Source organism: Melozone crissalis, unplaced genomic scaffold (assembly GCF_028551555.1).
Source record: "Melozone crissalis strain CALT ecotype California unplaced genomic scaffold, PUWL_Pcris_2 ptg000195l_1, whole genome shotgun sequence".
NCBI lineage: Eukaryota > Metazoa > Chordata > Aves > Passeriformes > Passerellidae > Melozone > Melozone crissalis.
In genome coordinates, this window is record NW_026535960.1 from 791,438 (window position 1) to 803,220 (window position 11,783).

General features: G+C 54.3%; 2 protein-coding genes across 2 annotated transcripts; both read right to left on the bottom strand.

Moving 5' to 3' along the window:
- Positions 1–2,276: 2,276 nt before the first annotated feature.
- On the bottom strand, positions 2,277–3,011 carry LOC128949082 (erythroblast NAD(P)(+)--arginine ADP-ribosyltransferase-like). The gene has a single exon (XM_054293883.1). The coding sequence runs from the start codon at positions 3,009–3,011 to the stop codon at positions 2,277–2,279; it is 735 nt and encodes a 244-aa protein (XP_054149858.1).
- Positions 3,012–8,072: 5,061 nt separating this feature from the next.
- On the bottom strand, positions 8,073–9,573 carry LOC128949083 (erythroblast NAD(P)(+)--arginine ADP-ribosyltransferase-like). The gene is made up of 2 exons (XM_054293884.1): positions 8,823–9,573; positions 8,073–8,158 (listed from the first exon to the last, which is right to left on the bottom strand). Exons 1-2 carry the CDS (start codon positions 9,571–9,573, stop codon positions 8,073–8,075), a joined length of 837 nt encoding a protein of 278 aa, XP_054149859.1.
- Positions 9,574–11,783: the final 2,210 nt, after the last annotated feature.

The following is an 11,783-nucleotide window of genomic DNA, read 5'->3' on the forward strand; positions in this document are numbered from 1 at the left end:
ATATAAACACAATATTCATCCCTTAATTTTGAGAGTCAATCATCATATTAGCCATCTATAACAAAGCTGTGGCTGCCCCACTCCTGGAACAGTTCAAGGCCAGGTTGGGCAGTGCCAAGAACAGCCCAATCCAGGGGAAGAAGTCCCTGCCCATGGCAGGGCTGGCACCGGACAGGCTGTAAGGTCACTCCATCCCAAACCATTGCAGAGCCCCCGGGGCCGGGATGGGGCGGGGTGGGCGCTCGGCAGTGCCAGCAGCTCGTGCTGCCGCCTGCTGTTGGCACCCGGAACTGCAGCTGGGAGCAGCGCATGCGCAGTGCCGCTGATTGCCCGCTCTGGCTGCTGCTGCTCTCCAGTGGACAATACGTGGACCACAACTGCCAGAATCCCCAAATCCCAGAATGGGTGAGGCTGGAAGGACCCAGAGTGGGCCCCTGGCCCAACCTCCCAGCTCAGGCAGCCTGATCCCTGAGCCCAGGATTGAGTCCAGAGCAGCCCAGGACAGGACACGGCACTGTGAAGAGCTGGGCACAGCACTCCTGAAGTGCCTCCCTGGGCAGGGCAGAGGGTCCCGAATACTCCCTGACTTCCTGGCTCTGCTCTTCTCAATGCCCCCTGCATCCCTCCTGGTCCCAGACCACAGAGCCAGCTCCACTGGTCACCCACCAGCACTCCCAGGTCCTTCTCCAGAGCTGCTCCAACAGGTGCCCCCAGCCAGGGATGGCACTGGGGACTGTTCCTCCCCAGTGACCAAACCTGCCCCAGCCCTCTTGAATCTCACAATTTCTAGCCATTAGGGTCCCCCTGAAGTGCAGGATATGTCAGGATGCTTTACCTGAAATGTGCCCAAAGGACAATGCCCCATTTGTGGCTTTTGAGGCTGCACTGAGAGAGATCTTGTGCTGATTTTGGTGCTGAATTGGGCTAAAACCAACTCTGAATTGACAACTGAGGGTAAATCACCAGAGCTGGGCCTGGCCATCCATCAGCTGACCCTGGGAATGTCCAGTCCCCTCTGAGACAGAGATTCCTCTCCCCTATTCCTGCTTGGAATGAAATGTGTGGGAGGTTCTTCTCTTGGGAAGGGGATGCTCCTCAAGGATCCTCCTCGAGGCTGGGAGAAAGAGACGTTCCCACAAGTGTTGGTGTGGGGATTGACATTGAGCCTTGCTTAAGAATTGTCACTTTTGGCTGGCTGTTACAGATTTAATTAATGGAATCCTTTTGACTGAATTATTTTATAGAACTGTTTGCACAATGGCTTTGGTGGCCACAGTGGTCACAGTGTCTGTGGTATCCTCATGGCTCAAGGAGTCTTGGTGATCATGGTGGCCAAAGTGGCCTTAATGGTGATTGTGACCATCGTGGCCAGAGAGGCTGTGGTTGCTGCAGTGGCAACAGTGACAGTGGTGGCCCCAGTCACCTCATGGTGGCAATAGCTGCCAGGGTGTCCCTAGTGGCAGTGGTGGCCTTGGTAGCCCTGGTGGTGTTGTTTCTCTGGGAGTCCTGGAGGTCTTGGTGATCGTGGTGGCCACAATGACAACAGTGATCTTGGTTGCCAGAGTCACCACAGTTACCTCGGTGGCCTCATGGCTCAGAGGATTCCAGTGGCCAGTGTCAGGGCTGCGGTGGCCAGGAGGAGTCCTCCACCATGGAAGGGGGCACTGGGGACACTCCCACCTGAGGGAAAAAGATGAGGATCAGGGGGACCATGAGGCGAGTGAAGGGGTCAGGGATGGCAATAATGGAGGCTTCGATGTTACAGGAGAGACGGGGCCCATGAGTTGACAGGTGACAGGGTGTTGGGGGGGGGCATGGGGGGTACAAAGGCCAGGGGGGTTGGGGGTCACGGTGGCCTTAGGAGTGACAGGGGTCAGGAGGAGTCAGAGGTGCCTTGAGGGGGAGGCAGGGGTTCAGGGAGTGCCAGGGAGTGTCCGTGACCCACCCATATCCAGCACACAGGGCCCATCCCCACAGCATGGCCTTTGGCGGCGCGGGACAGGGTAGGTACAGAGCCCCATCTCTTTCCCTGTCCCTGTTGTCCCATGACACGGGTGTCCCTGTCCATTTTCCCTCCCAGAAGTGGGGATCCCCATCCCTGTGCCCTCTCATGGGCATTCCTGTCCCTACAGTGGGTGTCCCCAGATTTGGGGTCCCCAGCACAGGGCGTCCTTGTCTTCCCCCACACATTGGGTGTCCCTGCACTATCCCCAGTGAATTTCCTGGTGCCCTGTGCCTTATCATGGGTGTCCCCATGGCCACAGTGAGTGTCCCCATCACCCCAGGCTGTCCCCTGTGCCATCACCTTGCAGCCACTCGCAGTTGTATTTGCTGTACGTCCCGGTGGAGCGGAGCTGGATTTTTGCCTTGTCCCCTATCTGGGTGACTTGGATGACCTCAAAGGTCTCAAACGGTGGGATCCGAATGAACTGAATTGGGGAATCTACGATTTTTATGCCGACACTCGCGCCCTCGCATGTGTGCACCTGGAACTCCGTCTCCTTCCCAGAGCACTGTGCAGGCTCATCTCCCATCCATATTGGCGTGAAGTGACCAAACCGGACTATAGCACCATGATGTGCTTTGAACCAGATCCCACACACGTGCTGGACCATGTCATAACACTGCCCTTGAAGACTGACTCTCGTTGCTGCCAGGGCCTGCGTCAGCAGGAAATGCAGCGTTTTGAAGTGGAAGTTGTCCCGGTATTCCTGGTGGGAACGCCCGGCCACGCGCACGGCATCATTGAACACGCTGTGGAGGCCATCCATTGTGAAGGCCATGGTGGCCATGACCCGGTCTGGGGACAGAGGGGACTCAGGGGGTCCCTGCCTCTGCCACTCAGCTGTAGCCTTTGCCCAGACCTCAGCAAACTTCTTGTTCTGCTCAGACTCGGAGCGGTTGAGGACCGGCAATGCAGCAATCATGTCAGGGCCACAGCCCCGGTACTGGTCATCGAAGGAGTTCAGGGCCATGTCCAGGGGCTTCATCTCATCGGCCACAGTAGCCATGGCCATTGCCAGCAGTGCCAGGGTCTGTGCCAGAGGGGCCATGAAGAGGAGAGGCCACAGCGAGCAAGTGTGGACACTGGGGGACACAGAGGAGACAGAGGGAGGGTTCCTCAGAGAGGGACTGGGCAGGGGAGTGGGGGCAGCCCAGGGGAAGGAGAGGCATTCGTGGCCAGCAGACCCCAGGGCAAGTCTGGGGTCCCTGATCCCCAACCCCGTAGTTACTTATGCCTCCCCAATGTGCCCCAGCCCCAGGGATCCCAATCCCACAATACCAAGGCCCCCAGAAGCCCAATCCTACTCCCATGACTACAAGTCCCCTCAGCCCCAGCAGGATCCCAATCCAAATCCTGGGGTCACCCTTTGCGCCCCTCAGTGTCCCCCTCAGCCCAGCCCCAGGCCACAATCCCACTACCAGTCCCCAATTTCTTTGCTGTCATCCCAGGACCTCAACCAAAATCCATGCATCACCCCCTGCCCCCAAAGAGTCGGACAGCCCCCACCATGACACCAGTCCAACTCTCACCATCCCGCGTCCCCCCTCATTTTCCCCCAGAGCCCCCCATGACCCCAATCCCAGACCGGTGACTCCCCAGTGTTCCCCCATGTCAGCAATCCCAATCCCTCAGTCCCGTGCCTCCCCCACAAGAGTCCCCCTGGAGTCCCCCCAGCCCTGATACCAAAATCAGCTGGAGTGAACTCCCTGATGGAATCGCAAGTATGAGAAAGCCAGAATTCTTTATCAGCTCAGATACACAACAGATCTCTCCTGCTCCTGCACTTCAGGGGGGACTTTGCCAAGGGGTATTTATCCATCCTAATTATAAATATTCATTAAAATGTGTCCCTCACCTAGTACAGAAACTTCACCTTTCCTAGCAATAATTTGCATGGCTCCACCTCTTTCTGAAAATTCTTTTATGGTACTGGGGAGTCCTAAAAATGAGTTTTCTCAGTGTGGTTTTCAGTGCATGCCTCAGTATGCCAGATGACCTCAGCTTGAGCTTTCACTTTTGACAGACACTGCTTGTTCTGTGTTACAGAATTTGCCAAACACCCCTCACTGGAGTTCCCTTTATCTCTTTCTCCACACGTTCCAGCCCCTTTGTTCTTCTGTGGACACACATTTACATCCTTTTATTGGTTTTCTGTTAGTTCTTCTTTAAGTGCTATCCAGCACCATTAAGGGATCTGAAACTTTCTCTTCTCTCTCTTATTGCTCACCCCCCAGGAACCCAATCCCATGGTCCCATGTCCCCTCAGTTCCATCCAGTCCCACTTCCAACTGCTCACTGAGTTGATGCCTTATCCCAGATACCAATTGGGGTCCCCTATCAGATGACATCCCTGCCGGCACCTTGAGCCTGGAGATGATCTCTTGGGGGAGTGTCTGGGTGACTTCCCTGGCCTTGTTGGTGTGGCACGAGAAGTTCTGGACCTCCAAGAGGGGATCCACCAACACCAGGAGATACCTGAGCCCATGTTGGCGTGGTAGCTCAGAAAATACATTTGCCAGTTATCATTTGGAGTGTTTCCACTTTCAGTGATTCCTGGAGGCAATGGTTTTGAATTCCAAGTGTTCTTTTGAAAACACATTGAGCATTGCTCTGTAACAGACCTGACAGATTTGTCCTAAGGTCGCTGAGGATCTGAGGCCACAGACCAGTTCCCATCACATCGATTCCCTAGAGCTTTGCTGGTGCTTCTCTCCATTACAAATTGCAGCATCAGTTGAGGAGAGCCTGACCTGGTTATTGGGAGTTAGCTCTCACCACCGACCCACCCAGTCTCCCTCTTTATTGTGTGCATTTAGATAAGCAGACAATTCTCAATCTTCACAACTCTATCCAGGCCTCACCTCTGGGGCTGAAATTCCTTTCTCCGAAATTAACGCCAGGGTGCTTTGTGGTGGAATATCTCATGCAGATTTATTGCAAGTCTATTTCTGACACAGATTTTTCAATCCACAAATTTCTGTCATCCAGAAATTCTCCATCACACAACATGAGATGCTGCCGATCCCACCCTTCGAGACCTTTGAGGTCACTGATGTCAACACAGAAGGAACCCTGTTGAACATTGTGCTTCGCTCCACTGGGAACTCCAGCAACTACAACTGCGAGTGGCTGCGAGGTGACATCTTGGGAACAACCTGGGGGGATTGGGATCCTCAGTGAGGGTTGGGGACAAGGACACACGGTGATGGGGACACCCATGGCCCAGAGGGGACAGGGACACACACTGTGGGTGGGCGGCAGGACACCCAGAGCTGGAGACAAGGTCAGGGACAGCATTGCTTGGGCACAGGGGTTGGGGACACCCAGTGCCAGGTGAGGGACACAGGGACATCCAGTGCTGGGGTTGGAGGGACAAGGTACATGGTACATGGCTGGGTAGTGGTGAAATGGGCCTTGTTATGGCCCTCTCTGACCCCACATCCTCAGGGCCCCCCACCACCTCTGTCCCTCCTGCCACAGCCATCCTGATGCATCCCTGATCCTCCCACCCCAGGATCCCCCTGACCCCTCTCTTTGTCCCCACAGGTGGGAGCCTCCCCAGGAACTCCCCCCATCTTTGGGGGGTTCACCTGGCCACCGTGGCCATGGCAGTGGCCATTGGAACCCTCTAAGCCACAAGGCCACCAAGGTCACGGTGGTCTTGGATGCCACTGTGGAAGGCCACCAGGACGAAGGCCACCAGGACCCCCAGAGAATGAAGCCACCAAATCTACGGAGGACATTATGACCACTATGGTCCCTTTTTCCCACAGTGACCACTGTGGCCGTTATTGCCACTTCGGCCTCTGTGGCCACTTTGGTCTCTACAACCACTGTGGCCACTCTGGGCATTGGAATCACAATCATCTGCATGGCCAATGTGCCCACGGTGACCTGTGATGTCACCATGCACACTGTGACTACTGTGTTCACTGCAACTACTGAGACCACCATTGACACCATGACTACCAAGGCGACCAAGTTCACCGTGGCCACCACAGCCACTGTGGCCACCATGGTCACTGTACCAAGGTATCCATCCTAGAAAAGCCCCTCCAAGAGGTGCCCAGTGAGGGAATGATGCCAGGCCAGCAGGACCAGCACGAGGGCGCTGGAGCTGCCAGGACAGCACAGGACAGCATGGACAGCAGAGATTGGCCAGCACCTGGGGCCACTTGGGCACTTCCTGACAGAGGGGTTGGGGAGTGGCAATGTCATGGCCACCTCCTAGCGCTCCTTGGCTGCCTTGCCTGGTGTAGCAATAAATTCTTGCTTGCTCACTTGCTGTATAAGAAATGAATAAAACCATGATCCTTGATCGCCGGGTGTATCAAAAGTTTACCAAAATTTGCTGCTGGCTCACCTGATGCATCCCCTACAGCTCCTTTAATGCCTTTCCTGCAGAGTGCCTCATTTCCTAAAATAAAGCAGTTCCTGGAGTTTTCTTTAGAGACCACTGAAAGCTTTATTTTTCAAAGCTTGATCTTCAAACAGGTGATGGAGAAATATTCCTCCCTTTTTCCTGAAGAGGGATATGTTTCCCTTTTTCACTGCAGACCCTCAGAAAGGACCTGGAGGGGCCGGAGCTTGTCCAGGGAAGAGATGGAAAAGTGGAAGAGTTTGGAGAACCAGGAAGGGCTGAGGGAGCTGTTGAGTGCAATTTTAAAAGGATGAACAATTAGTTTGGGGCCAGTTCCAAAGTTCCTGATTTGAGGAAATACTTCAGAAGAAGCATTGGGAGGAAAAAAAGAAAAACAAACAGAATGAAGAAGGATAAAAAATAAAATAGAGACATGGGACCAGAGGCAGCACCACCCATTTATTGAAGGAAAAACCCCCTGATGTTTCATTCAGGAAAATCTTTTTTCTTTCAAAGCAGGGAATTTTCCAACTTTACCCGCTCATCTCCTGGAGTTGTGGCTTGGGAATTGTCCACCGGAGGGCAGCAGGGAGCGCGGGAAATCAGCAGCACTGCGCATGCGCTGCCCCCAGCTGCAGTTCTGGGAGCCAACAGCAGGCGGCAGCACGAGCTGCTGGCGCTGCTGAGCGCCCATCCGCCCCATCCCGGCCCCAGGGGCTCTGCAATGTTTTAGGATGGAGGGACCCTGGCGTATTGACCCCACTCTTTCCAACATCCCCTGGGTCTCTCCTGGCCCCAGGCCACACAGCCAGCTCCACTGGTTACCCACCAGCACCACAGATCCTTCTCCAGATCTGCTCCAGCAGACCAACCATCCAGGACAGGCACTGGGAACTGTCCCTCCCCAGGGACAGGACCTGCCCTTTCCCTGTTGAACCTCCCAAATCCCAGCCTTTAAGGTCCCCCTGAAGTGCAGGATGTGGCAGGATGATCTGCCTGGAATGTGCCCAAGGGACAATGCCACATTTGTGGCCATCAAGGCTGCACTGAGAGCGGTCTTCTGCTGATTTTGGTGCTGAATTGGGCTAAAACCAGCCCAAATCACCAACGCTGAATTGACAAGTGAGGATGAAGCATCGGAGCTTGGCCTGGCCATCCATCAGCTGACACTGGGAACATTGAGGCCCCCTCTGAGACAGAGATTCCTCTCCCTTATTCTGCTTGGAAGGAAATGTGTGTGAGAATCCTCCCTTGGGAAGGGAATGCTCCCCAGGGATTCTCCTTGAGCCGGAGAGAAAGAGACATTCCCATGATTGTTGGTGTGGGGAAAGACATTGAGCCCTGTTTAGGAATTGTCTCGATTTGCTGGCTTGGACAGGATTATTCAATGAAGTTGTTTTGATAGAAATTTTTAATAGGATTGCTTTGCACAATTGCCCTGATGTGCACAGTGGTCAGAGTGGCTCTGGTGGGTCAGGGAGTCTTGGTGTTGACAGTGGCCTTGGTGGTCATACAGACCATGTTGTCCAGAGTGCCTCTGATGGCCGCAGTGACCTCATGGTGGCAATAGTTGCCAAGGTGGCCAGAGTGGCAGTGATGGCCATGGTAGCCTTGGTGGTCTCATTTCTCTGAGGGTCCTGGAGGTTTTGGTGATCACGGTGGCCACAGTGACCACAGTGACCTCAGTGACATTGGTGGCCTCATGACTCAGAGGATCCCTGTTGCCACTGCCAAGGTTGTGGTGGCCAGGAGGACTCCTCCAAGGTGGAAGGGGGCACTGGGGATGCTCCCACCTGGGGGACAGAGAGAGGGGTCAGAGGGGACCATGTGGGGAGTGAGAGAGTTGGGGACATGCATATTGGAGGGTTAGAGGTGACAGGAGGGATGGGGACCATGAGTTGACAGGTGAGAGAGTGTTGTGGGAGGCACGGAGGGTTACAGGGGCCAGGGAGGTCAGGGGTGTAATGGTGGGCTTAGGGGTGACAGGGGTCAGGTGGAGTCAGGAGGTGCCATGGTGGGTGAAAGGTGGTGACAGAGGTTCAGGATGTGCCATGAGGGGTCCCAGCCCACCAACGTCCAGCACACAGGGCCCATCCCCACAGCACTGCCTTTGGTGGGGAGTAACAGGGTCAAAACGGGGTCGGGAGCCCATGTCTCTGTCCCTGTCCCTCTTGTCCCCTGGCATGGGTGTTCCTTTCCCTTTTCCCTCCCAGAAGTGGGGGTCTCCATCTGGGATGGAGACAGGGCACATGGATGGGGGGCATCCATGTGCCCTGTCTCCGTGCCCACATGGGTGTTCTCAGGATTGGTGTCCCCAGCATGGCCTGTCCCTGTCCCCAAACTCTAAGTGAGTGTCCCCACCCTCTGTGCCCTGTCATGGGTGTGCCCTGTCCACTGTTGGTGTCCCCATGGCCACAGTGGGTGTCCCCATCCCCCCAGGATCACCTGTGGTGTCACCTTGCAGCCACTCGCAGGTGTAGTTGCTGAAGGTCCCATTGGACCGGAGCTGGATCCTTGCCCTTTCTCCTTCCTGGCTGACTTTGATGACCTCGAAGGTCTCATATGGTGGGATCAGCACCTCCCTCTCCTTAGGATACTTGGAGAAATTCCAGATTGCTGCACCGTGGCACGTGTACACCTCAAACACCGTGGCACTCCCAAAGCGCTTGGCAGTTTTTTCACTCTGTGATGCCGAAGAGAATTGACCAAACCGGACGATGTCACCGGGCTTTGCCTTGAACCTGTACATGCGCACCCCCCGGTACACGTTGTGACACTGCCCGTTCTGAGCCTGCCTCAATGTCACCAGGGCCTGGGTCAGCAGGAAATGCAGTGTTTTGAAGTGGAAGTTGTCCCGGTATTCCTGGCTGGAGCGCCCGGCTGTACGCACGGCTGCATTGAACTCTCTGTACAGCTCATCCATCGTGTAGGCCATGAGGGCAATGGCCTGGGCTGGAGATGACAGAGAGGGCACACGGGGCTTCTGACCTCGCCACTCGGCTGTGGCATTAAGCCAGGCCTGGGCAAAAAGAGGATTCTGCTGGAACTCGGAGTTGTTGAGGGCCGGCAATTCCGCAATCATTTTAGTGCCACAGCCCTGGTACTGATCATCGAAGGAGTCCGGGGCCATGTCCAGAGGGATCACATCAACAGCCGTGGTAGCCATGGCCATTGCCAGCAGTGCCAGGGTATGAGACAGGAGGGCCATGGTGAGGAGAGGCCACAATGACCAGTGTGGGACACTGGAGGACACAGAGGGGACATGGGGGAGACACAGAAAGGGTTCATCAGTGAGGGACTGGGGAGGGAAGTGGGGTCAGCCCAGGGAAGGGAGGCACTCCTGGCCAGCAGATCCCTAGGCATGTCTGGGGTCCCTGATCCCAAATTCTGGGGTTACTTATGCTTCCCCAAAGTCGCCCAGGCTCCTTGGGACCCCAATCCCAATCCCACAGTACTGTGTCCTCCTGCCCCCTAGAAGCCCAATCCTACTCCCATGACTACAAGTCCTCTCAGCCCCAGCAGGATCCCGATCCAAATCCTGGGGTCACTCCGAGACCCCCAGTGTCCCCATCAGCCCATCTCCAGACCCGAATCCCACTCCCAGTCCCCAATTTCTTTCGTGTCACCCCAGGACATCAACCCAAATCCAGGCATCACTCTCTGCCCCCACAGTGTCTCTCAGCCCCCCCCATCGCCCCAATCCCAGCCCCACCATCCCATGTCCCCCCTCCTTTTTCCCCAGAGCCCCCCATTACCCCAATCCCAGTCCTGTGACTCCCCCAGTGTCCCCCCATGTTTGCAATCCCAATCCCTCAGTCCCGTGCCTCCCCCAAGAGTCCCCAGGGGTCCCTCCAGCCCCAGTACTGAAATCAGCTGGAGTGAACTCCCTGATGGAACTGCAGGTATCAGAAAACTGGAATTCTTTATCAGCTCAGACTCACAGTGGATCTCTCCTGGTCCTGCAGGTCACAGGGGACTTTGCCATGGGGTATTTATCCAACCTAATTATAAATATTCATGAAAATGTGTCCCTTACCAAGTACAGAATCTTCACTTTTCCTAGAAAAGAGTTACATGCGTCCGCCTCTTTATGAAATTCTTTTATGGTGTTGGAGAGTCCTAAATATGAGGTTTCTCAGTGTTGTTTTCACTGAGTGCCCCAATCTGCCAGATAACCTCCCTTCAAACTTTCGTTTTGGGCAGGCACTGCCCCTTCTGTGGTCCAGAACTTGTCAAAAACCCCTCACTGGAGTTCCCCTTTTCTGTTCCTTCACGGGTTCCAGCCATGTTTGCCCTGCTGCATCCACACTTTTACATCCTTCTGTGGACTTCTGCTAGTTCATCTTTAAGCCCTATCCAGTATCTTCAGAAGAACTGAAACTTTCGATTCTCTCTCTTATTTCTCACCCCCCAGAACCCCAATCCCATGGTCCCATGGTCCCACGTCCCCCCAGTGCCCCCCAGTCGCACTCCCAGGTGCTCACTTAGAGTGACCATCACCCTGACAAAAAGGGGGCCAAGTTTTATTCTGTGGGCTCCATTTCTCCCCAGTTCACCTTTAAAGCAGCACAGAGCCCTCAGTCTGTCAGCCAGTGTTGGGAACAGCACAAGGACTGGTCCTGCACAGCTGGGGTGTGTATTTCATGGCTCACAGACCAAATGGGTGTCGGTGAAGAATTGCAGCTGGCTGTGACTCCAAAAATGTCACCTTTACAGCAGACATTTAAAACTGATTTATTGGTTTTGGCAGTGGGAGGGTGTGGGAATCCTTAAAATCAGAGGGTTTTGGGAAAGCTGCAAGAGGCAGGCCTCAGAGACAGCAGAACTGCGGTTAGAGCTAAGCAGTAGCAATAAGATTTGTCAGCAGAAAAATATATGAGAAGTAGAAAGTAAGGACAAATAGAACGATAGTCTGTGTGTTAACCCTTGGCTAGAATAACTCCCTAAGCTACACTTTTGGTTCGGAAAGACAGGTATCTGCTAAGGAAGGCAGGAGCCTCTCTTCAAATGGAAATTGTAAATCTCCTCCTCCCTTCTCTGAATTGCTATAAATTTGAAATTAAAGGGCTCTCAGGCAAAAAATATGGGAGCAGGAAATAACCGTTCTTTAATAGGGAAGAAAATAAAAAAAATAAAATAAACAATGCAGTAAACTAAACTAACACTGACAGTCAGAACACAACCTGAGACCCTGTGGGTCAGGGAGTTGTAGCAGTCTGATTGGAATTGTGGCTGCAGCCCTCCTGGAGTGTCAGGTGTGGTTCTTTTGGAGCAGGGATCTTGTAGAAGGGTGTAGTTTTTTCTCTGAAGATCCAGTGGAAGAGGCAGCTGCTGTTCCTCTGGGAAAAACCAGTGCAGAAGCAGTGCTGGTGTTCCAGAATCTTCAGATTATATCCGGGTAGGAATGCTTGGCTCCTC